This window comes from Macaca thibetana, chromosome 6, assembly GCF_024542745.1.
Source record: "Macaca thibetana thibetana isolate TM-01 chromosome 6, ASM2454274v1, whole genome shotgun sequence".
NCBI classification, from domain to species: domain Eukaryota; kingdom Metazoa; phylum Chordata; class Mammalia; order Primates; family Cercopithecidae; genus Macaca; species Macaca thibetana.
Window position 1 is genome coordinate 46,330,409 of NC_065583.1, and position 26,593 is coordinate 46,357,001.

General features: G+C 50.5%; 2 protein-coding genes across 5 annotated transcripts in view; both read left to right on the forward strand.

Annotated features, from left to right (window-relative positions):
• Positions 1–4,220, forward strand: part of LOC126955997 (core histone macro-H2A.1) — a 65,452-nt gene extending 61,232 nt beyond the window's left edge. For all 4 annotated transcript variants that reach the window (XM_050792845.1, XM_050792847.1, XM_050792846.1 and 1 more), the window contains exon 9: positions 3,465–4,220. In XM_050792845.1, the coding sequence (XP_050648802.1) occupies positions 3,465–3,630 (166 nt within the window). In that variant the 3' untranslated portion in view covers positions 3,631–4,220. The remainder of the gene's footprint in view (positions 1–3,464) is intronic.
• Positions 1–26,593, forward strand: part of SAR1B (secretion associated Ras related GTPase 1B) — a 1,003,791-nt gene that overhangs the window by 262,355 nt on the left and 714,843 nt on the right. The window lies entirely within an intron of this gene.

The window sequence follows — 26,593 nt, forward strand, 5'->3', positions numbered from 1 at the left end:
AGTACTGCGCCGGGGAGCCTCTGTGTAGTCCCTGCTGCTGCATGCCCACAGTCATGGCCAGCATTTCTCTGGGTTCCGAGGCCAACATTGTTAGCACAGTGTAACTGCAAGGACAACAGCAGTCACCCAGTCACAGCTATCCCAGGGACAAGGGTGGAGGAGGCAGTTTTCTACTGCATGAGCCTTTTAAAAGACCCTTCAAAGCCACCTACTTTATAGACAGTTCCTCTTAACTGAAGACTCTCTGTGCCATGCTTGCTGTGCATTTTCCTGTCCCATACTCTGACTCCATTGCACAGGATGGGGAAACAAGGCACCGAAGCGGGACCACAACTCAAATCGTGTGTGACTCCTGGAAATCCTGAGCTTTTAACCACTCTGCTTCTCTACCCTGGAGGGAGTAGGGCTGTCAGGCCACCCATGCCTCAGAGGCAGACCTGGGTCTGACCTGCCCCAGCTGCTGCGTGTGCTACTGCTGCCTCTGTCTGGAGGCCTCAGGGCTTTGTGTGGAGTGCTCTTGCAAGGCATCCACCTACACATTCCATTTTGCTACAGGCATTCTAACTGGCAGCAAGACATTTTGAGACCCACCAGAAAATGTTAGGAAAGCCATTACCTCTGCCATTCCTTCCTGGCAGCCTGCGCAGTCCAGAGCAGCCACAGTCCCATAGCAGGGTTTCTTTCTTAGGCTGTAGCTTCCTAGGACAGAGGGATGGATTTGTCAACAAAGGGTTTTCCTGGAAACAAACCCAGATTCATGTTCACCCACCAACAATCTTGAAATGCTTGCAAGGCCAGGGACATTCCGGTGGAACAGTCTGCTATTAAATGGGAGTGCAGGCAGGTGTGGGCACTGCAAGTCTAAAACATTTGATGCTGACTTCCCTCCCCCATTTGCAGATCCTCAACATCTGGGTCCACCCTGCCAGCTTAGATTATGAAGTCCATGCTGGCTATTTGTAGAACAGCAGTTCTCAAAAGTTGCTAGACCTGCTGAATCAAACTGTTGGGTTTTGACAAGCTCTCCAGAATTCTGATGCAGGCTGAAGTGTGAGAACTGTTGATGTAGAGGAATAGAAAAGAATATTTCCTCACTGAAAGTCACATACCCTTTTGTAAGGATCCAAGGCAGAGGCAGGGAAAGCCCCAGGAGGGGTCTGTGTCAGAAAGCACTGGTCACAGGCAGGAGTGACTGGCACACTTTTGGTGTGTTCCATGGAAACCCCTTGCGACCTCCCAGTCAGCGTGGCACGGCATGGGCCAGGCCACACTGTGTCCGCATCATACCACATCTCACCCAGCTTGTGTGGAATGTAGCTAACCATTGGAGACATCTGCTTGGGCACACAGCCCGGCTGCAGCTACAGAAGCCCTGCCCCAGGGCTAGCTCAGCTAGGCAGACCATCAGGTCACCTGACAACTGCTATTTGCAGCAGTTCCACAGGCCCTCAGCCCAGCCCCCTGTGCGCACGTGAGGCTGAGACAGGCAGGAGGGCACCTCACTGCAGGAACCTTGGAGCTGGCAGAGCATAGTCTTGGGCTTCACATGCAGAAAGCAACTTCTCACAGCTCCTCTCAGCACCCTGCAGCCCCCGTTCATCCAGGTCACATCCACAGACGGGGTTCTGCCTGCTCCAGAAGCTCTTGGCCCCTTGGCTCAAGTGCAGGCTGCAACAGGACTGAGGAGCCCAGCCCATATCTGGAAGCAGCCTGAGCTGCTGGAAAGATGCCCCCAAAAATGGAAGACTGAGTTTATCTCCTCAAGCAGTTCCCAACATGGCTCAATCCAGATAACCTGTGCTCTGTGCTCCTTGACTCCTGTGACTATAGTGAAGGCAGCTGTGCCTGGTGTGGGCCAAGATTTCAGATCTGCAAACGGCACTGGTGCCAGAGGAATGACCTGTCTGCTCTCAGCAGAGCCCTTTTCCTTCATTATACATGACACCCACCATCCTGGCCCACCTATTGGTCTAGAATCACCAGGATCTCCCAGGAGGAAGCTGCACAGGTCTAACACCACTCTTGTGGCCAGAGCGGCTCTGGAGCTCTGACGCCTCTCATGGGCAGGGTTGTATGCACTGGCTGCTGCTCTGTGGGTGTGCTCTGTGGCTGAGGAGCTGCCACCTGTGTGTGAAGGAACCGTGGGTTGCCCCCCACTAATTAATTGCCTGCAGGCTCCTTCACATAGGCTGAGGGCACATCTCTTGTCCTCTAAGAGGGAACTCCACTCCCGAGGCATCCAGAAGCTCCTAAGTCTCCACAAGCTGGAAGCCGTGTATGGTCAAAAGCAAGTCACAAGAGGGTTTCCCCTGTGGCTGTCAAATGCACTGTGCACTGTCAACAGTGGACCACTGAGGTGCTCCAGGGCCAAGCCAGGAGGTTCAGAATGCACAGGCATGCAGTGAGTGAGGCTAGCAGTACTACAGTAGATGCCTACCTTACACCTCTGGAAACCCCTCCACCTGGCAGCAGGTGCCTCATGTGAAGAACTCCAGCTGAAATAGGCGGACTGGCCCAGTGCCTTGGACACCAACACACCCACAGTCTCAGGTGGATCGATGACCGTAGATCTGCCAGTGAACAAAGAGCCACCCATGAGAGCTGGCCCCAGACTCACCCTCAGTATCCTTAACTAAAATGGGACCAGTAAGGGATGTGAATCCAGGGCCACTGGCTCTAAACCCAGGTTTTCACTAGAGTAGGCAAGCTGCCCATCTCCTCCTGGGTCTCCTGGGCTACCCACATGCCATGCTGACCAGGAGCAGCCTCAGGCACACCACAGAGCAGTGAGGGCCAGTCCCGATTTCACATTTTTAAATCCAGAGCATCTACCTCCAGAAATTGCCACATGACATTTGAAGCGGAAGTGTATGTGGATTCAAATACATATGGCTTGGAAACTTGGATGATAGCCCTGAGTTGAAGAGCCCACTGCTCCCTGCGTTGTGGCCTCTGGGGTGGTACCGCTGGTGTGTGTTAGAGGGTGGATTCCTGGGCAGTGGCCCCTGGTATGAAGGGGTAACTCTTCTGTGTGGGTGGATAGAGGTCAGTGCCTTCCCAGAGAACCTGCAGCCATTCCCTGGGGCTGACATCGAGAGCCTGGGCTATGGCTCAGGCACTGTGCTAGTCAAATGCATGACGGAAAAAGAAAATCAGGAGCTCACACTGCACTTCGGGGGCTTAATGCACACCACAAAACACTATTCTGTTTGCTGGCTGCTGCCTTCTCTGAAAGCACATAGCACGTCCTTCTGCAGGTGCCAGCTCTCTGTCCAGTTGTCTGTCCCCCGTCCCGTCTTCTGGGCACTGGGCTTTCCCACGCTGGTATACAAACAGACACAGGGCTCAACAGACACGGACCCAATACACAGCAAGCTGCAGCACAGAGGTGGCCCGTAGGGTGGGGCTGGTCCCGCGGTCCCCATGGCATCCCAGTTGCTGAGTGCTTGTTTTCTCTTCTCCAGGAACGGTTTTCCAAAGCAGACAGCAGCTCAGCTGATTCTGAAGGCCATCTCCAGTTACTTCGTGTCCACAATGTCCTCTTCCATCAAAACGGTGTACTTCGTGCTTTTTGACAGCGAGAGTATAGGCATCTACGTGCAGGAAATGGCCAAGCTGGACGCCAACTAGGCTGAGCAACGACAGAACCAGCTGCACCATGTACCCCACCTCCAATTTAAAAGAAAAAAAAATCCCCTTCACTCCTACTGGGAGGTGGGACCCCTTTCATTTTCAGTTTTGCTCATCTAGGGAAAATAAGGCTTTGGTTTCCAGTTCAATTGTTTTTGACCTTCTAAAATGTTTTTATGTTAGCACTGATAGTTGGCATTACTGTTGTTAAGCACTGTGTTCCAGACCGTGTCTGACTTAGTGTAACCTAGGAGATTTTATAGTTTTATTTTAATGAAACCCTAATTGACGCACAGCAGTGGGGAGAACAGCGTCTTTTACTTGTCGCCGAAGCCAGGAAGCCCCGTTTGTAACCGTGTGTTGTGGTGCTTTATCGTACACCCAGTGGCGTTCTTTTTACTCTAATGTTCTTTTTTTTTCCCCCTCAGAAGAATCATGAATTTGCAACAGACCTAATTTTTGGTTACTTTTTGTCTTAATGATGGATTTGAAAATGGAAGATTTAATAAGGCAAAGCAGAATCTGTTGTCCTTAATTATATTTGCAATTTGGAATTTGTGTGAGTTGATTTAGTAAAATGTTAAACTGTTGTTGTGACTGGTGTGTTTCAGTTATTGTGCCTGTGAGTCGCGGGTCCTAAGTTGGCCTCTGCAGTCACAGGATGTGGGAGCAGGGCAGCCCATTCCCCTCAACCCTTGCCCTGCCCCCACAACTCCTTGGATGCTCCACAGTGTTCAGTGCAACCTGGGTGGGTGTGGGCCATCTGCTGGTCTCAGTGGTTTGTAGAGAGAATTTTTATAAAGCCTCACCTTTTGGTTCTGTGGGACCCTTGGGCCAGGGTGTTATCCCCATTCCACAGATGAAGGAGGGAGTATATCAAGAGCCATGCAGGTGGCATGTGGCAGGCTGGCGCAGAGCCAGGGCTCCAGACCCTGAGCCCAGCTCTCTCCTTACCATTGTCCCCTTCTGACAGTCTCTGGCTCAGGGCTGGGCCTGGCCACTTGCTGATGGAGCTGCCGGAGCCTCATGCCCTCTGCCGGGACTGCTGGGTCTGTCATCCCTGCAGGACGGGATCCCTGGCAGAAGGGTGCCGGGAGCTTTCCAAGGACAAGCCGCCACAGCCAAGGCTCCTGGGATGTGCTGGCAGCTTTCACATGCCTTCTCACCGCCAAGGCTGTTGAGGGATGTTGATTATTTAGGAAGACCTCAGCCAAGCCAGAGTAGCTAAAATATGTTAGCAAAACACGGACACTTTTTGCTTCAAGGGGCACTTAAACCTTAACCTTAATTTGCCTAAAACACACAGAAGACTCTTTCCATCTCTGAAAGAAAGAAAAGAAAAGAGAAAAGAAAAGAAAGATGCCTGCATCTAAAGCAGACTTGAACCAGGAAGAAATATGCAGCACACTTCATATTATGGATGAATGTAAAGGATCATTTTTCTTTCCCAAACTGTGCCTAATACAAGCTCTTCAAAACAGAAGACCCTAGACCATCACACAACCAATCTTTTCCATGAAAAGGCAACGACTTCCAACTTAAACCTGAAAGATGATTTTTCCAAATTTCATCTGAACATAAGGAGTTCTGTGGCATTTTTTCCAAGATCTTTGCTGGGTCTAGATGATGTATTCCTGTTTCTTGATTTGAAATGAGAGTGAGCGGTGGGGGGGTGGGGGGGAACTGCATTATCTTTATAAGAAGATGCATCTTAAAATGATACCACTTCATAGTTAATACCAGCAAACTGCTTAGACAAACCATACTATGCGCCCTCCACCCAAGAGCATTTGTGCTGGTAGGATCTGCAGTGTGGACAGAGAGTAGTGGAAAACTGTGGCCACTGTTAGCTGGTCAGACTGATATTTACTGTATGGCAGGTGCTGTGCTGAGTCCTTCATGGGTCTCATTTCATTTGGTCCTTGCAATAACCCTATAGGGCAGGTCCTATTATTAGATACATTTTATAGCCGGAGGTGATCACACTGCTGAAAAGTGACAACCAGATTCAAATGCAGAGTTTATGACTATTGTGATATAGGGTCCCTGATGGCATGCGCTTACCAGCAAAGAGAGTCCATTTGGCCTTGGTATTTCTAACTTGGAGACTGAAACACAGAGGGACTTGTAGATGGAACCAAGTTTAAATGACTTAATTGGATGGGCTTAACTTTGGAGGAACACCGCAGAAGCAAATGTGTTTTTCAAAGATCTTCCACTAGATGTCGCTAAAAGGATTGAGAACTAGAGAAAAGGGCTGCGGATTTCTGCTCTCCTTGTGATTGCACAAAAGAATAAATTGCATTTATTGCTATTTGCATGAATGATTTACCATAAACACCTAAATGTTTCTAAACTTTGAATAATCCAAAGTGCATCATACCCTGTGATGTGGGCACACTGTAGAAATTCTTTTCAATGAAACTGAGGGAAAGTGAGCCAACAAGCTGCCCGGGGTTCCCACCATTGCTAAGCCACTCAGTTTATTTTTAAAACTGGGATCAAAAGCTGTTCTCTGATGTCAGCCTCATGCTTTAAGGGGCAAAAAAGCTCATTACTTTCAAAAAAATTGGTGCAACTGCAAGGAACTCTTGAAATGCACACATGCCTCTATTCAAAAGACAAGTTTGCAGTTAGTAAAACTTAACAGAAATGAAAGTATTTTGTGAGGGGGTAAAATCCTGCAGGTTCTAGAAAGGTGAGGTATTGCAGCCCAGCCCTTCCCTTCACTGTAAGCCTTCAGAGGCAGGCTTGCAGTGGATGCCACCAACAGCTGCCCCAGCCACTGTTGCTGTGCTGAGTCCCCCCAGCCTCCCCCAGCCTCACAGCCACGCAACCCTGTGATCCAATGGCAGCATTAGGCAGACAACACCCACTCCCATTCGTTTCTCAAGAACAATTCTTGCCCTCAACAGCTGGGTCCCGTCCCGAATAATCCAGACGATTTTCTCAGTGCTCCTCCATGGGCGCCTTTAAATGACATCTGAGATCTAACACAATGCTGTGGCTCCAACTGGTACTAAACTGACAATAACAACCACTGTATGTGTGTCTTCTACATACATCATTGACTTCTCATGGCAACCCTATGAGATAGGTAATACTATCTCACAGAGAAGTGAAGTGTATTCCCTAAGGTCACACAGCCATGAATGGTGGAGGTAGGATTTGAACCCAGCTCTGACTCTACAACCAGCTCCCTGGAGCTGAATTCTCCTTTGCTATCCATCCCAATATTCTGTTCTTCAGGTTATGCAGGGTTTCTTGCCTACTCACTGAGAAGTCCTGTGTGGCTGGCCCTGGGAACTTAAACAGAACTTGTTGGATGACAGATGAATAGGAATGTGCATTTAAAGCAATCCAGTGGTCAACAAGGACTTACTAAATGCTTTCTATGAAAGAGGCCTCGGATTAAGGGTTTCTTACAAAGGCAGGTAAGCAAGCATTGTCCAGCAAGCACTAACTCAGAGAAGTACCTGCTAAAAAGGCAGGGGCCCAGAGCAGGGAGTTTTGCTCTCTGGCTGAGCAGGCTCAGGGAGGGCTTCTTGGAGCAGAAAGCCTAGTGCTGGATTTGATAGGAAAGGTTGGAATCTCCCAGGTCAGGAGAGCAAGGCAGTGGGTAACAGACGGCAAGCTAGCATAGAGGCTGCTCCGGTCAGCCCCAGCTGGGGAGCTCCTGCACCCTCTCTATGGAGATTCTGTCTTCACCCTCTTCCCACCTAGGACAGCCACTTCAGCCCTGGCCTCTGCTCACTACATGCCATCCCCAGCATTTGGAGTTGTCTACCCATGGATTTGTCTGTGGCAGAATTCCCCCTCCCATTCAGGGTCAGGTGACTGTATTTGGTCACAGCTACAGTCAGCTCTGACAGAGGAATTGGCTTACACTAAGGCAAAAAAAAAAAGAGAAAAAAAAAAAAAAAAAAAAAGAAGAGGTGGGCTTCCCTTTCTCACCCAAGGTCCTGCCATTCCCAGTACCGGGGGTGGTCAGCCTTTCTCAGGAGGTGGAAGCCCTCACTGGGCCTGTCCACTGTGGGTCTGTCTACTTGGGGTCAGGCAAGCCTCTCATGTCCTTATTTGTCACTCAGGCTGCCTTGTCAATCACCCCGAATGGTCCTGGAACGAGGTCTTACTCAATTTATTCATTAGCAACTACCACGTTTAGTTTTTGCTGCCAGGCACTCCTGGCCGATGTTATCTTGGGAGCTGGCCTTGGTGCCGCCTTCCAGTGATCCACCTAAAGGCGATGGGGCAAGGAGGGAGTCCTGGGGCCCACTCCCGGCTGAGAAGAAAGGGGAACACTCAATGGCAGGGGCGAGGCCACCTTTTCTTCCATTTATAACCTAGCCTGTTGTGTTTGCTTCTGGGGGCCCCCCATATCAAAACAATATCACATGAGCCTCCTGACAGGCAGGCAATAACACTGCTCATTAATCCCCCGCCCCCGCCCTGCCCTCCATGCTCCTCTGCAAAGGTGTGTAAATAGAGTGGCCTTTCCCTGACCCTGGAAACCAACCCAGCCTGGGCTGCCTTGTCGAACTCAGAGAAGAGTGTCTTAGAAACACTCTCTCCATAGGAAGCACTTCCTCCTCACTCCCCTTCTCCCTACTAAGCGACCCCCACCCCTCCCACACTCACCCATTCCCATGGGTGCACATGCACACACACATACATTCACATGCACATAGCGAGGCCCCGGAGCCCTCTGTGTTGGCAGAGTATAGAAAGGAGGAACATGCAGACAAACACCCTATGAACTTGGGCAGAGAGCAGCCAGGATTCTGCCTCCCACAAAACATAGCTGACATTTCTCCTTGAGAGGCCCTCCTTGGCCTATTTTGCTCTGTGAAGTGACCGGAACTGTCTGCAGATCTTCTGCTAATAACTCCCTTGGCTAACTTAGAACAGGGTACTGGGACTCCCCAGCATCTGATGGGGGACCCAGCACCCACAGCAGAGGACAGTAGCCACTCACCACCACAGTCTGCACATACTCGGTGTCTGCATGAATGTGCCCTAGAGCACTCCTAGCAGGTCATGTACTCCCTGGCAAAGAAGCCCTCTGATGGCGCTACTGGGCAGAGGAGGAAAACGGTCCCAGTGTCACAGGTTAAAGGTCACTGCCTTGGCTTCCGGTTTGTAACTGCTCCTTGAGGAGAGTAAAAAGCTGAAAATCCCAGAAAGACACCTTCCAAATCTTATGTTCAAAGCCCTGAAACCAGAGCAGTGATCACTAAGTGATGATCACCAGCATGGTCCTAGAACACATGCAGGCAGGAGGTCAGATCTGCCTTGCTAGGGAGTCTCTTCCTGTCCTGAGCCCTGGAACAGGCACCTTGGATCCCAACATCAGGAGTCACACTATCCCCATTCCCATACACACCCCTTCCCATCCACCAGCCTGGCCTGCTGGGCCAGAGCCCTGCTGCTTCTGACACAGGGTGATGGCACATCCCCTGCTGACCACCACTGCTCACCCAGGTTGGGCTCCAGGCACGACCCTCTCAGCTTGTCTCCCTGTGCACTCCCTGGCCAGACTGGCTGGGAAACCTGATATTTCTGTACCTTGAAACGACAAGGCTTCCTAAGCTTAAGAGAATAAATTAGAGTTGAGTTCAAGTAGGCTCAGCTGCGGCGGATGGGCAAATTGATTTGCTTCCCATCTGGGAGATTAAATTCCACTGCCCAGAAATGGCAGTGGGGTAATGAGCTGTCAGTCAAACGGCGCAGAGCCAGGGCCGGGTACGTAATTGAAAGCCAGCAGCTCCTCATTAGGTCCCATGGAGGTCCTGGCTGCAGATTCCCACCTCAAGGAGGCCTCTGGACCCCAGAGAGAATGCACTTGGCCCTGAGGCCACATCCTCTAGAGGGAAACGCCACCTTAGCCCAGTGCTGGGCTAACTTTAAGGAACTTTCACTGAGCTCAAGGTGCTTATATTTGTCCGCAGTCACTAACAGCCCCTCCAGGATTTAATTATGGGCAAATCCACTGAGATTCCACCCAAGGGGCATCTTTTTCCAGGGGGCCCTCTCCTGTCCTCCTATGTGTCCCTAGTCACCCCAGGTCGTCTCAAAGGGCAGCACCCCCAAAACCATCGCCACACCCCACTCAGCCCTTTACACATACAAAACACCCATACTCACTCTGCCCGTGTAATCCTGAAACACCTGCAGATGGTGATGGCAGTACCTCCATTCGATAGCTGAGGAATCTGAGGTGCATGGAAGTTTAGAAGCTGCCTTCTAACACTTTGGCAGGCCTAGGAATGGAGAAAGGAGGGTCCTCTTCAGCCTCATCTCACATAATCCCCTCACATGCTCTCTACTGTACTTCCTCCCTAGGGCCACTCGTATCTCACCTTCAGGCCTTTGCATATACCAGTTCCCCACCAGAACACACTACAGCCTCCACTTATTTGTAATCCTACTCAACCCTGCAGGGCTCTGCTCTTAGACATCCCTTATGCCTCCTCCAGGAAGCCCTCTCTGACTATTCTGTCTGGGGAATGTGCCCTCTCTCTCAGTGCACCCTGCACACCTGCCAGCCACAGCGCTGTGCCTTCTGAACAGCTGTCATGTGGTTACGTGGCCATCTACCCCATCAGACGCTGAGCGCCACTCATGCACACATTCCATGAGCCCACTGGGCCAAGCTCTGTAAAGGGCTCTGGGGACAAGCAAAGGAGACCCTGCCCTCCATGAAGGCAGAAGCCAGGGGCTGTACACCTGCTGTACCCTCACTGCCTCACCCCAAGGGCACAGGGCAGGGCAGGGCAGGGGTTCTCTCTTGGTGGCTCTATGAATCAACAACGGGATTCAAAGGCCAAGCAGCAGGCCGAGGGCCTGACTCAGAGGAGCATGGGAATAACATGCCCATGTGAAAGTCAACCCGGGTGACAGCTGGGGGTAACCCATCATGCTGGACCTCTCACTTCAAGCAGGTGCATGGTGGCTTCAGAGTGGAGTCTGATGTTGGCACCAGGCCACAGCTCGGCCCCACCTTGCCACTGCTAACCACAGCTGGAGTCTCATGGCATCTAGTGCTTCTGCTCTTGCAGACTCCTGACTTGAAAAGGGAGTGGACATGGGACCTTCCTGGATAGATGCCAAATCCAGTGTTGATCAACAGGGAAAACAGTGGCCAATGTCTGCAGGAGATGCCTGTGAATTACAGCAGCAGAGATCCCTGCCTGTGTGCCAGTTAGCGTGGGTGGGCAATAGGCTGAGGAGTCTGCCTGCATCATTTCATCAAATCCTCCTAACAGCCCTGCAGAGGGAACATCATAGCCCCGCTTTCTAGGTAATGGGAGCTTACATCAGAGAGGTGAAGTTACTTGCCCAGGCCACGCAGCAGGAACCTGGCAGAACCAGGACTCACAGCGAGGGACCAGTGACTCTGCGGTCAACTCTCTTTCATCCTCCTATGCTGCCTCCGGTAAGGGCCTCAAAAAGGAGAAGAGGTGCGGATGAGCACCTTGTCCAACACCACAGAGCTGGAGAGAGGAGGAGCCGGGGCAGGCCCTGAGAGTCTGGGCTTCCTCCTGGGCCTCCTGGGTAAAAAGACAAGGGACCCCAGCAAAGCCCAAATGGACACAGGAACGAGGCCCAAGTTCTGCTCCTCCCAGGTTGGGGTCCTGGCCCGGGCCTTCCAGTAATTAGTGCGCGCTTGTTAAGACTCAGTCGCGCCATTCTCGGGCCAGGACTTGTTTTTGTTCCCATGCGGAGGCCCTCGCAGGAAGGCCAGGCGCACGTGCGCAGCCCCATAAATCCAGCCGGCGTCGCTCATTACAAGGTTCCGCCTCACGGCTCCGCCGGCCCCAGCCCGCGCGGGCTTCTCCGGGACGGGCCTCCCTGCAGCCCGGCTCGGCTGCCCCGTGCCGCCCACAGCCTCAGACATGAGCTCATCCAGCACGACGCGTGTGAGGAAGTGGCGGGACAGCGCTCTCACAGCAAGGGGACAATGTGTCCATTAAGTCTTGTCAGCCCCGCCCCCCCCGCCCCCCGCCGACCCACCCGCCCTCTGAGCAGGACCACCCCACTCCGGGCCCTGGCCAGCCTCTGTGGACCGTACAGCTTGAAGCCAGTTTTTGGGGATGTGTCCCGGCTGTGGCCATCCACCCAGTGAGTGCCACAGGAAGTCCAACAAGGCAGGGAGGACTTGCCTGGCGGGAGAACTGGGCTTGGCAACAGAAAGGCCCCAGACGTCCTTGCCTCCCTGCAGGCAGATTGACCAACTCCCTGTGGGATCTCGGGCAGGTTGCTCCATCCCTCTGAGCCTCCATCCTGGCAGCTATAACATGGGAAGTTACTCACAGCCCAGGCCACCCCACTGTCAAGGGCATTGCCAGGAACAGATCACGATACAGGGAGGCCTCTCACCATCCAGGGAGCCCCGTAGAGGTGGCCTGGGTGGGGTGAGTGGGGGCAGGAGGGAGCCAGGTGAGGGAAGCACTGGGAACCTGCACCAGTGACCTTGAGCCTCTGCGCTTGACTCTCCTTCAGTAGGAAACCAGGCTGGTCCTTTACTCTGATATAAGGAGCTGGTTAGGGGCATAAAGAGGTAGGCCACCATTGTGTGTGCTTGGGACAAGTCACCGCCCCTCTTTAGGGCATGTTTTCTTCTGTAAAACTGAGTTGGCCACACAGCATCAGTCGGAAATACTTAGTGGATGGGAACTGCGTCTCTTACTTTGATTCCCATGGAGGGTGGAAGCTGTGTAACTGCCACATCTGAAAACCAGGCTCTGGCTGCGGTCTGTGCTCCAGAGCAGCCAGCTCATGCCCAGGTGGCGATCATTACCACACACCATCAGAGCCCATCTTTACTGCATGTGGCCGAGGGTGCTGGAGGCATTGGCCAGCCCCTCCATGCAGCACTGTCACAGCTCAGAGAGGAGCTGGGCAACGTTCACTTGGAAGGAACATTCTAGAACTGCACTGTCCAATACGGTAGACACTAGTCACGTATATTTACATTTAAACTAAAGTTAAATACAATTAAAAATTCAGTTCCTTATTCACACTAACTACATTTCAAATGCTTGGCAGCCACATGTGGTTAGTGGCTACCATGTTGGACAGCAATGATTATAGGACATCTCCAGCATTGCAGGGAATTGCACTGGTTGGCTCTGTTCTAGAACACTGAGCCATGGAGCCCTTCAGGGCGACACCCCATGTTTTCCATATCATTTGATTCAGTGTATGGAGCAAAAGCCATAGCCAAGGCATTTCCCCCAAGCAAATGGTTCTATGCTAGTAAAAATGATGACAGTGATATTGTGATGCTAGAAACCATAACACCCATGGACTGAACATTTCTATGTCCCAGCAGAGTGCTGGGTGCCCAACATTCACATCACATTCAACTCCCTCCAAAAGACTTTATCATTAGTGACGCATCTCTATCTTACGGACTCAGACAAGCTAAGGAACTCCAGCAAGGTGGTGTCGCGCAAAACCAGCTCTGACTTCAAAGCCAGCCTGCCCCTCAGGCACAGAATCTGCCTAACCTCTTCCTGTGTTTTGAATAGATGTGCACCCAGAGGGATGACTGTCCTTTATAAAGGCATTTGTGTTTCCCTTCCTGGCTTTCATTTAGCTTTGAACACCTCCTCCTCTCAGGAAAGCTCAGACTTGTTTGAACCTGGGCTGAAGGTCACTTAGGTGCTGGTGTGGAATTTCATGCCCTAGCCAGGCCTGCAAGGGGCCAATGGGGCTAGTCTGGTCCCACCAACCATCCCCAGTTTCCAGAGGCACCTGCTCACTGCCTGGCTTCAGCCACCTGAGGCCAGGTACCAGGTATCCTGGGGAGTGAGAGCTGATGGACTGAGGCCACAGCTGTACTTGCAAAACCCGTTCAGTGACACAGCCCCCTGCACAGCTCAGGTCAGCAGAGCTGAGAGGGACGCAGATGCCAGGTGGATGCCCTGATGCATATGCACATGCCTGTGAGCAGTGACAGCCCACGTGCTCCTGCTCAAAGCCATGGTGTGGCACACACAAAGGCATGGAAAGCAGGACAGGGTGGCCATGGCCAGGCCCTTGGAGCGAGCCCTGCACCTGCATCCACTAGGCTGCCTGTTAGCTAGTGGGCGAATTAATGAATATTAAGCTGTGGTCTCAATACCTGCTGGGGTCACCTGATCAGCCTTCTACAGAGCTCATTGCTCTGGGCCGCAAAACGCCTGTCTTGCCATCCCCAAACTCCTCTAACTATATCCTCATGGCAACCCCGAGACTCGCATGCAGAGTAGGGACCACCCTCCAACTTGACAGATGTGGAAACTGAGGCCTAGTGAGCAAATGCCATTTCCAAAGCCCATGACTGCCTCCTGGGGCTTGTCCATGAGGCTCGTCACCTCTCCCTCAGCCGCCTTCTCCAGGATGTGTCCCACAGGCGTGCACACTGTGGGCTCTATGGCTCCCAAAGCCAAACAAGTTCACCAGAGGGACAGCTCCAGGTGCCCTCCTCTCTGCCCCAGGCCTGCCATCCTCCCTCAGCCCTGCAGGTCACCCTAGGACCCAAGTCACCAGGGAGGATGATTGGTGAGCTCACCTGGCCTGAGTACTGCACACAGGACATTTCTCCCACAGACACCTGCTTGTTTAGAAACCCCAAACGCCAGGCAACTCAGCAGGCCCGGCCCAATATTCCCAGGCATGGGAACTCTCTCACCCTCATACCCCAGGGGGCCACACGGGCCAGCCAGCCTCCAGCAGGGACTCACCAGAAATGGCCTGGCGGCCTCAGAGCAGCCCTCACATCCAGACCCCTCTGCCCACTGGCATGAGCCTGCTACGGCTGTATCTTAAATAGGCTCACACCTCTGTGCTGAAGGCTGAGGGAAGCACTGCACCCCCACAAAGCCTGATCCTACGTTTGTCTCACTGAAGCCCTAGGGCTCCAGTTTAAGAGACTTTTTATAGACTCCTATAAAGGAGAAAGTGAACTTTTAATATGTTTGCACTCCACTAAGTCAATACGCATAAAAGGGATAGCAGCTGAGCTTCCGCTGCCCACTTGCGGTCCAGCAGGGCTGGAAGACACTGTCAGTGCCATCCAGCTCTGGTGGGCACCTGTGGCTGCTTCCCCTCGGCCATGGGCCTGGACCATGGACCCCAATTCATAGGCCGTCTGTCCACCAGGGCCATGGGCTGGCATAATGAAGCCAGAAAGCCCCCCTTCAGCTGGGCTAATGGGTGGCTCCTGCCCTCATTCAGCTGAGACGGCCCCCCAGACGCATGATTCTCATGTGAAGATTTAGAGGAGGGGAAACACGGAAGCTGTAAAGTTTTACTAGGAATTCTCAACCATCCTCCTTTGGCCCCGACATTCATGCTGCCCTTCATTTTTAAGAGAGCTTCCTATTCGCTTTGAACTTACCCCTCAAAGCTAAGCAACCCTGTGCCCGCCTCTAGGATCCAGGGTCCAGACTCAGACTCCAACGGTACCTGCCTGCCCAGGAGGGAGATAAAGAGACTGCTCAGGGTACCCCAGAGGGCATTCTCCTGCCAAGCCTTGTCCTGGAACAGTCCCTAAGGACATCCTCTGCCCACTTGCCACCCTGTCAAGGTCAAGGGACCAGGATTTTATGACCGGGCCCAACACACCCTCCAGGGTTGGGTTTGCAGACATCTGCACACAGCTTTCCATTCAGTCATTGGTACTGAGCACCTCCTGTGTGCCAGGCACAAATGAGTGATGCTAACAGCAGCCTCCACCGATTGGGCACTTGATGGGTATTGGCTCAGTGGTTCAGAAAGGAGACATTAGAGTCAGTTCCTGGGTTTTGAGTCCCAGCTCTGTCACTTGCTACTATGACCTTGGATGTCACATAGCTTCTCTGAATCTATAACATATCTATACAATAGGAACAATAATTACCCCCCACACACATACACACAACCACCATGAGACTGTTGCACAGATTAAATTGTATGGCATATGTGCCCAGCATATAGTAAGTACTCAGTGAATGGTCATGTGGAACTCTAACAAACCTGTGATTAAGAAATAGGAAATGCCATTATCCCTTTCTTGAGAATGAAGGAGTTGAGGTTTAGAAGGTTAAGTGACTTACTGAAGGTCATACAGGGAGAAAGAGACACAACTGAGCTTGGATCCCAGTCCTCTCAGACTCTAAAGCCCACAACCTTAAGTGCTGTCATGCAAAACACTCCAGGCTTGAAAAGCAATGCAGGCCCCTCAATAAGTGAGAAAAGTTCAGTGTCAATAAACTTACAAGCATCAAATCTACAAAGTGATTATTTTCATTTCAGCGTCACAGTTCAGTGTTGGTTGTTTGGGGCTGGCAATAGTGGGGATGGTAGGAGTAGTATTACAATGTTTTGGGTGCTTAGAGGAGTCTAGTGCATGGGGCCAATTTTTTATCTGATGCAGATCAACTGGACATGGCTCCTGAGAGGCCAGGCCTCCAGGTCTCTGACTGGCCATGCACCCAGGGAGGGGTGGAGAGGGAAGCATTGCAGGCAGATGTCAAGGCTGCCCAGTGACTCCGCACAGAGCTGACATCGCTCTGCCACATCCTGGTCCGGTCTCTGGGAAACTGAGATCTCTTTGCAAATTTTAAGGACTATCTGCTGAGCCTTTTTGTGGAATTTTTTGGGACTCTTCATGAAAGAGTTTCTTCTTACCTCTGAATGCATCAAGAAGTCCTCAGTGTTCATGTATAAGCAGCGTTCATGTATAAGCAGCGTTCATGTATAAGCAGCGTTCATGTATAAACAGTGTTCATGTATAAACAGTGTTCATGTATAAGCTGGGATGATGTTCCAGCCTGGAATTAACCAATTGTACAAGTCAGAAATGGATGGACCCATGGAGAACAGCTGCCGAACAGGTAGGGAAACTGAGGCCCAGGATGCAAAGGGACTTGCTTGACAGCCCATCACCGACACTTGCCAGTGCCAGGAGACAGGTGTCACTGTCTTGTTTGGCTTTCTGTCTGTGCCTCACCCTCTTTTATAACAGCCTTGAATGCCCGAATCCCATGGCAATTGTCTAGGCTAAATTCCTCTGGATGAAGAGTTGATTTGTTTTTCTAAGTTGTTCAAAGGTCTGGGGATGTGTCGATCCATCAGGTTCTGGGAGGAGGCCCACTGTGTGCAAAGGCTGGTCTGTTCATGGAAGATTCCTGAGCCCTTAACAAAGCAGAACACCAAAGTTGATTGTCCTTGGCCACCCCGCCCCTGTGTCCATCACCACAGCCTAACAGTTCCTCTCAACAAAGTCAATTGCCGATCACACGCTGTCCTCTTAAAGCCGTGGATGAAGGTGTTGGTTTAGTGCTCGCTCTCTGAGTACACCAAAGCCAAAATGTATTTCAGAAAAAAGCTCACACATCCCACCACTGTTTTGGCTTTCTATACAGGGACAAAAGTGGAGTGAATTCTCCTTCCTGTTCCCTGATGTCACTCAGAAGCCATTTTCTGGCTGGCAGTCAGCCTTCTGGGAACTCCCCCTCTCCAGAGCACAGCCATGGGGCCAGAAATTGTTGAGAAATGCAGCCAAATGGAGAGAAATCACTGTCACAATGCTCACAATCATGATTCCATTGGAAAGAAGGGGCACCTTCCCATGGCGGTGACGCAGACATTGTCCCCGTGAGTTGTATCCCTCTGTTTGCTCCATGCACTGTCAGGTGTAATTCCAAAGGAGACAGATGCTGAGGCGCTGCAGGTGCTTGGGCAGCCAGCTGGCAGCAAGAGGGGAACCAGGCCTCCACAGAAAATGTGCTTAGGAACAGTGGCCTGGGTACAGCAGCGGGCCCTGGACGGAGGCAGCTCTGGTGCTTGTCAAGGACTGGGCTCTGCTGGTTTTCTCTTCCAGCCTATCCTTGGGTCTTCGTGACTGTACTAGTTTCCTGCTGCTGCTGTGCCAAATTGCCACAAAATTCATGGCTTAAAACAACACAAAACATCTCACCACTCTGGAGCTCAGAAGTCCACGATGGGCCCCACTCTACTAAACATCAAGGCATCAGCAGTGCCGTGCTCTCCTGGAGGCTCTGGGAGAATCTGTTTCCTCACCTCTTTCAGCTTCTGGAGGCAGCTCACATTCTTTGGCTCATGGCCCCTTTCCCCATCTTCAAGGCCAGCTGTGGAGCATCTTCAGACGTCTCCCTCTCTCACTCCACTGTCATCATGTCTCCTTCTCTGACTCTGACACCCCATCAAGGGGAGGACATTGGGCCCAGCTGGAAAGTCCAGGATACTCTCCCACTTCAAGGTCCTTCACTTAATCACATCTGCAAAGTTCCTTTGCCATGGAAGGGATCACAGGCACAGATTCTGAGGATTAGGATGTGGACATCTTTGGGATGATGATATCCTCATAGATCCTTGGGGCATAAGTGTGCCTCACACCACCAGAAAGATGGATGAAGTGTCGTCATCAGGAAAGGTAATGGGATCTATGCACTCTGTTCTTAGAGAGAAGGAAATCCAGTAGATGAGGCTCTGCTTTCCCCATTCTCCCAGCATTGTCCACCCTTGGAAGGAGCATCCCGTGCCCTCAGGATGACTGGGACTGTGAGGGCACCTGCTGGCCAAGGGAGTACAGAGCCCCTCTCCCGTGGCTGGACTACTCCCAAGGCCAGGTGGGCCCTTCTCCCTTGCAGGCGTTAGGGCCCAGGCCCTCTACCTCTTAACCTGTGTCTTCCCACAGCAGGCAGCCATGCATCACTCCAACCTTTCATAGCACCCACCTGACAAAGTTCAAACACAGGCTCCAGCCTCCTGCTTTTTGAGTTAGTTCTCGACACTGCAAATTCCTGGTGGGGGTGAAATATGAGTGCAGCAGAGCCACAGGTGGTCCAGTGGGGCAGGCTCTGGGCTCTCCCCAGGGCAGTGAGGGGACACAGCAGTGCTGGCTCTGAAGTCCACTCCTGCTTCCGCCACTGTTTGGCTGTGCCACCGCGGGCAGTGGGCCTGGGCTCTCCAGATGCAGTTTCCTCAGCTGGGAAGTGGGGGTGTTCCTGGTCTCCTCTCACAGGCCTACCATGAAAACGCAAGGAGAGGGAAGATGGCAAAATAGAGCAGGGGATGGACAGTCAGCCCTCAGGATGGTGAGTGGTGGCACTTCTTGTTTTATTTTTAAATCCTGAGATTTTGGCACACAGTGCATCCTCGTTGCATATTTGCTATTATACTCAAAACATTTTTCGTTTGCATTTTGAGGTGCCGTGTCCCAGATGAACCGTGGTGTGGATAGCCAAGAAACCTGACAATGCCTTCCAGAAAGTGGGCATGGTGAGAAGACCGTACATTGGGCTTCCCTCTGCCCCTCAATTCCAGGCCCCTGCATCTGCCCCACTGCAGGCACTGAAGGGGATGGATGCCCCATCACACCTGCCCTGGGGGTTCCTCCCACAGACAGTCTTGCTGCTGCTCTTCATATGCCCAGACTAGGGTAGTTATTCCCAGCTGGCAGGTCAAGCATCAATCTATAAAAGTTGCATGGGATGGAGTTGGTGTGGACATTCCAGGGCTTCTTGTCAGGGACCTCCTTAGGGCCTCAGGTGCCTTCATTAGCCACATGGAGCATCAACGATAGATCACCCACACTCCTCCCTAGCTGAGCCCACAAGACCCAACATGACCAGAATCTCAGGCATAGTGCAGCCCAGAGGATGAACGTCTTTCCTTTTAAACACATCAGGCATGGAGGCTTTCTCCTAAGCCCCTCTGGGGCCCTAGAGTACCTGCTTTCTCTTTAGATTTCTGTCCCCAGCATCAGCCTCCTCCACAGCCTTCATTTAGGAAAGGCCCTTGCAACCCAACTCACATTTAGGCACAGGCACATAAGCAAAGCCTCCACAGCCTCCCAGGAGGACTTGGACATGGACAGGCCAGGGCAGACCACCCCCAGCTGAGTGGGGAGCAGGGGACTCACTTGCCAGGGATATGAAGAAGTTGTAGGACAAGGCCCACTCCCTTCAAGCCCCCTGCTCCCAAAGCTGGAGGGCCATCACCTGGCCAAACTGTAACTCAGTCTGAATTACTAGTTCTTTCATCTGAGCTTCCCTCCATCACTCAGACCAGAGCCAACAGAACCCAGCACCATGGATTCTAGGAGGCCTTTCACAACCCAACGATGACAGGTAGCATTTGTTAATTGCTTATCATGTGTCAAGCACTGAGCTACAGGCCCTACCACAACAAGGGAGGAACCATGACCCTCATTCTCACAGGCAGGGAAGCTGAGGCTTTGAGCATTTAAGGGACCTGCCCAAGTTCATAAAGGCAAGCGACAGAATCAGGGCTTGAATCCAGGTCTGTGTGACTCTGAAGCCCACTTTTTTTTTTTTTTTTTTTTTTTTTTTTTGAGACGGAGTTTCACTCTTGTTGCCCAGGCTGCAGTGCAATGCTGCGATCTTGGCTCACTGCAACCTCTGCCTCCCAGGCTCAAACGATTCTCCTGTCTCAGCCTCCTGAATAGCTGGGATTACAGGCACCTGCCACTATACCCGGCTAAGTTTTTTGGTAATTTTAGTAGAGATGGGGTTTCACCATGTTGGCCAGGCTGGTCTTGAACTCCTGACCTCAGGCAATCTGCCCTCCTCAGCCTCCCAAGGTGCTGGGATTACAGGCGTGAGCCACTGCACCCAGCCAAGGTCCACTTTCTTAATCACTACACTCCTCTCCCTGCCCTGGCACTTCCCCATCGAAACAGAATTCCATCCAGAGGTCCCAGCTTCAAGTCTGCTGCACTCAGAGTCTTTCTGAACCTAACTCAGCACACTGCATCCAGTAGCTGGGCCACCAGACCATTCCAGGGCCTGAGCAGAGCACCCGGCCCCCGCCAGCCCAGGAAAGTGAGGCTGACACAGGATAAGGGCCCCTCTAGTCCCCAAGGCTGGAAGTAAAACCAGTTGTCAGGCTGCTCTGATCAGCTTCCTTTCCTCCTCTGCCACTAACATTGCTGGAACCTTTCCTCCAGCAATGTTGGAACCTTTCCAGTGATGGGGACATCCTAGTATCAACAGAAGTGACCAAGCAGTGGAACAGGCTGCATAGGGGCAGAGGGTAGTGCTTGAGGAAACAGATGGAAATGGGGCGTTCTCCATGGAAAAGGTATAAGCAGACCTGCTGATGTGGGAGAAGATTTAAGTCCAAACTATGTGATAAACCCACTGGGATCCTTGGGAATGAATTGTGATTTAAAACAAAAGCTGAGGAGCCCAAGGCCCCATAAGATCTTGCTGGTGAGCATTTGGGAGTCACTCAACAAAATAGCCACCAACACCCACACCCACACCCACACACACCTGTCCCTCAATCTTTTGCATCCACATGCCAGTCACTAGTGGCTCCAGATCCTGACCTTAAAAACCACAATGCCTCGACACCCCTCCAGTCCTGATTGCACCACACAGCCCTTTGCCCATGTGTACTGCATCCCACACCCTCATTTTAAAAGATTTACTCTTCTGTGTCATTTGAGGGTCTACTACTGTCATGATAAGGGAAGAGGAGAAATTCCGTCAAGGCCCCCAAGCTGACATCCGCAGTCAGCTTGCACATGCCACACTCAGAGTCGTGGCTGTGCAGGGTTGTCTGCCTGTCCAAGGGTTGTTCTGTCCACGCTGCCACCCACACAGCCTGGCCCAGCCCGTTATGCTCTGCCATGCCTTGTTTTCTAAAGAAGCACAGGGCAGTGAAGAGGGGGTGGGCCTCAGGGCCAGGCAAATCTGGCTTCTCAGCTCAGCCACCTACTAAACTTGTGGCTTTTTCTACAGCACTTGCCATTTTTGAGACTCAGTTTCCTCATTTGTAAACTCACTTCAAAATACTGTTTGAATACAATTATATGAATAGGCAAGACACTAACATAGGGTATTGCACACAGTAGATGCATTTATAATGCATGAATTACTAGGTTCTTTCATCTGAACTTCCCTCTTGCATGTAAGATGTAATTCATGCATCTTTTTGTTTATATGTCCTGTCCTCTCTAACAATAGCCTCCATAAAGAGAAGTTGGGTCTTTTCTTCCTCTGGATGGTCCCTGGGCTGAGTCCAGGGCTGTGTCCTGGAGGCTTCTTGAGAAACAGTGCATACTGTGTGCCAGGGAAGAGTGAGGTCGGGGTGCTGTGCAACGGAGACCTGCTCCTGGCAATGTGGCAGACCACTCTCCCACCATAATAGCCAGAAATGCTAGATAAGACATAATAAACATAACTTCACATGTAAGACTCAGCTGAAAAAGAAAAGAAAAAAGGACAGGTGTGGAACTCCACAGTGCTAAAAGCTGCAGCTGAGGCCAGAGTTGCATGAGCACAGCAGCCGTGACTGCATCACCTCCACGATTTGCAAAGGCCCAACTCAGTATACCAAAAGCCAGACCCACAATTATTTGGGGGCATCCATCATGCATGCACTCACACAGTCTCTCACACATGCTTAACTTAATTCTAGGTATTTTGGGCTCTTTAGGCTTCCATAGGAGCCATTTTGTCCTGTTAAATCAATCTACCAGGTATAATGACCTTAATCTAATCAGAGGTTTTAAGGTTTTACCAAAATTGTGTGATGGCCATATCTGCAATCTGATTTTTGTTCTGAGACAATGTCTTGATGGCTGTGCTTTAACTTCGTCTTTGACCTATGGCTATATCTTAATGGCTGCATCCTGAATTTGGTGAGGAAACAGTTCCATTCTCCAACTGCAAAAGTCTGAGAACTTCAGGACTGTCAATTCTGTTTGCAAACTGGTCAGTTCTTCACTGAGTTCATTTCTTGTAGCACCTGATAAAATGCAACCAATAACGACTGACTCATACAAACAAAAAAGCCGTGGACTCCCACTTTCTATTGGCAGAAGGTAGGCTGAGAAAAGTACTCAGCCACTGTACGGAGGGCATATTTTTAATGCTTTTTTTTCTGGAAGTTGACAATGAAAATGGTGGAAAGGAAGGAACTCCCAGAGGGTGAAACCAGGAGCCAATGGATCTGGGAGCTATTCCCAGAGAGCAGAAGCAGGACCTAATCCAGGAATATTGTCTAACCCCGGGGTAGGAGGACCTCACAGTATTTTCTCCAAAGGAAGAATCTGCTGTGAACCCCTGTTCTGTGCTTCCTGCTTGTCCCCCTTTCAAATGGGATAGTTGTGGTTACTTTGTCCCAGCTCTTCAATTGTATACTGTGGTTTTTTGGCGGGTAGATTGGGGGCAAATACTTGTCTCTTTAGTTCATGGGCCTCTGGGTGAATAGGAACTAATGGAGACAAGACTTCCAACCTGATGCTGTGATTGGATTGGAAATTTTTGAACCATTCTGGGGAGGAAGTAAGTGCATTTTGCTCAAGGGAGTGAAGTGAATATTTGTGATAAAGATGGACAGGCTGAGGTAGATTGTATTATTGCTCAGCAAATAATCATCTTCCCCAACCAACTCCATGGCTGAAGTGGACCTCTCACCCCCTTATTTGGAGTTTTGCCATGTGACTTCCTTCAGCCAATGGAATGTGAGTGGCCATGATATGTGCAGAAGTTAAATGTACTTCTGTGGTTCATCTTGGCCCTATAAGGCCTGAGAATTCACCCAGGTAACTGTGCCCCTGCAGCCTGGGTCCTGGAAGGAGAGCCAGGTGGATCAGACCTGAACCACGTGGCTCTGGATAGAGGAGAACCTCCCCAGCCAACTCACGAACCTGTGGGCAAAAAGTACTTGTTTTTGTTGTATTTGGTTGTATTCCTCTCAAACATTTACTATAAGATAGACTGAAAAAGTTTATTATATATCTCATCAGATTTCCCAGAGATAATAGGATGAGGATGAAGAATTAAAGAGATGATGGTAGATACTTTTCCAGAATTGGTAAAAGTTGTTAACCCTTGGGTTTTAGAAGCCAACGAATTCCAAGTAGGAAAAGTAAAATAAAAATAAAAATAAATAAATATCAAAAAAAAAGTCACACTTAGATATATTGTAGTGAAACCGTACAGCTCTGAAGACAAAGAGAAGACCTGAATGGTTGCCAGGAAGGATGAAACACATCTCCTGCCTGCATGAGTTCTGTGCCTGAGGGGCTGCACATGGGGACAAACACCTACACCCTTTACTGAGGAGATTTGCCAGGCAGGTGGCTTTATGGGTGTTATGTTATCTGGAAGAAACCTGGGAGGGCCTCTAATCTGGCCCCCTCAATGACAGACGAGGGCACTGGGTTCAAAAAAGGAGAGAGGAAATGTCTGCATCTGTTGTCCCATTTTCTTGGCAGACATGAGGCTTGAGGCCACAGCACCCACCTCCCAGCCTGTGTTTCCTATCACAGAGGCTGAATGTTCTGGGCCTGGCCCAGCTGGGCACACAGAGAACAGGTACTCCTCAAAGCCATGTGACAGGGTCTAAGAAGGCAAGGAGAGCCCTCTAAGACCCTGATGCATGGGTTGTGTAAACAGACCCTCCCTGACTCATAACAGCTGCGCCTTGGAAGAAACTGCCTTCAATGTGATAGCTGGCATCTGGGGCCTCTCCTGGCACTACACACCCCCAGTACCCTTCCTAAGAGAGTGCACAGTCCAAACCAAAACCAAGCCCTGCCAAGAAAAGGCATGCCCAACCCTATCCAAAAAGTCCCCAGCTAGCCACTCGCCCATCTTGGAATAACCCTCTCAACGCCGACACAGCATAATCTCTCTCTTATTCCCCAGTTGGCCAAGGTTGTTCTAAGGAGAATGGCCGACAGAAATAGCACATAAAAATGAGCCCAGGAACCAAATCTCCAGCTCCAGAAAGATGAACGTCTATTTGTGGGTGGTGGACCCAACTTCCTGGGACAGCTTCCCACAGCCCAGGGCCATCTGTCATGTCCCATAGGCCCAGAGGTGTCAGTGGCAATGGGGTCTCCACAGACAACAGTTGTCTTGAGAATCTGTTCCCACAACCACCTTCCTCATGGGCCCCGAGAAGAAAGGACAGACACAGCTGCAGGTTTTACAATGGCCCAGCCAACATGGGATACCAGATGCAAATGAAGAGGCTGTGGAATGTGTGGACTGGCAAGTGAAGAAACAGCATTTGTCTCTGAGCAGAAGCTGTTGGCCTGGAGGTGTGACTGAGGCCATACTCAGCTCAGTGACAACCAAGGGTTTCCATACTTTCATTGAAGAATCATCTGGCTAGTGTTTCGCTAGATGGCACCCCTGGAATCACTTCACAAGTGGCTACTTATGTAAAATTCACTCTGTGGACAGCCTTGGCCCATCCATTCACACTTGGTCAACTCCTGGGCTCCTGTGTTGGCCAGAGGGTGTGATTTCTTACATTAACCTGCTGAAGTTAATGCAGAAGCTCCTCTAAGAAAAGAAACTGAAAGTCCCCCCAAACCAAATGTGGTTACAAGTTGATAACATGGAATGCAACTCTCAGGCAATCTTACCTCTTCAGGATGTTTTAGGGGCCAAGAAATAGGCCACAAGGTCTTTGAATGGCCCAAAGAACTGTCACAACATCCAGGCACTGAAAGCTCATTCCTCTTCCTCACAGGACACCTCCCTGAGAGCCAGTGATGCTGCCCCTAGCAAGTGGGTGCAGACAGGAGCAGCGGTGAGAAGGTGAGCAGGACCAGCTGCAGGTGGACACCGACATCAGCAGAACACAACAGCTGCCAACCGAAGCAAAGGCACACTGGACCAGATGAAAAGCAACTTTGAAAACGTGTCCTGCCACCATTCAGGGCAGGGACAGTGCCACATATCTCAGCTCTGAATTATAGCACACAACAGGGCCTGGCACATCATAGCATGCAAATATGTTTAACTTTTTAATTTGAAACAACTGTGATTAATTTTGCCTGAATTAATGATTATTACAATGACTGCCACACAGAGACCTTTCTAACCCTATCATTCCTTCCACATCGATCAACTGGCATTCTACGCTGAAAGGGAGCTTCTCTTCATCCACATTTATTTATCCAAGTGTGGGCTCATGGACTGCTGTTTAATGGGTTTTACTCCATCACCATATCATACATTTTGATGCTCAAATGTCCCAGTTTGGGCCAACGGGAGCCCCTTCAAGCTGTTTCCATGTCTTTTTGACATGTCTGCATCCTTCTTTGAGCACTTCCTTACTCTCTGGCATAATGCGGTGCTCCTGGCCTATCTTGTACTTTTTCTGTCCCAGCCCTGGAATCAACCACTTCTCCCAAGTCCTGGTGTCCTTAGCAGAAAATGACATTAGAATGACATTAGAAACCATCATCGGTTTGTTATATAAGTGTCATTGCTTCTAGGCCTGCCTGCTCTGTTGAAAGAGCTCAGAAGTATTTGTGGGGGTGTGTGTGTGTGTCACATAATGATATTTTAGTCAATGACAGACCACATATATATATATATATATAATACCACATATAAAAATACCATATTTTTACTGTACTTTTTCTATGTTTAGATACACAAATATTTACCATTGTGTTAAAATTGTCTGCAGCATTCTGTGCAGTAACATGCTACACAGGTTTGTTCCTAGTGCTATAGGCCATACCATATAGCCTGGGTAGTAGGCTGTACTATCTAGGTTTGTGTGAGTACACGCTGATGTTCACACAGAGATGGAATTGCCTGATGACACATTTCTGAAGTTAAACAACACATGACTGTGTGTATGTATATCATATACTTACATCTATGCTTATTTCTATACCTACATTGAAAACATGAGTTTACATCAATACCTCCAATACACTGGGTTCATTTCTGACACTTCCCTTTCCATATCTGTAACTCTGTTTTCCAACAGTGAGAGAACTGGTCTGTTACCCTCAGTATATTTACTTATCTGGTCAATCCCCATATACGTAACCAAGTTCTTGGACCCATCAGGCTGCCACCCACTCAGTTACCTTCCTCACATGGCATTCAACCTCTGCCAGGCCCTATTTCCTGTTTGGCTTGCATAAATGCTTTTCTTTTAAAAAATAATTTTAGCAAAT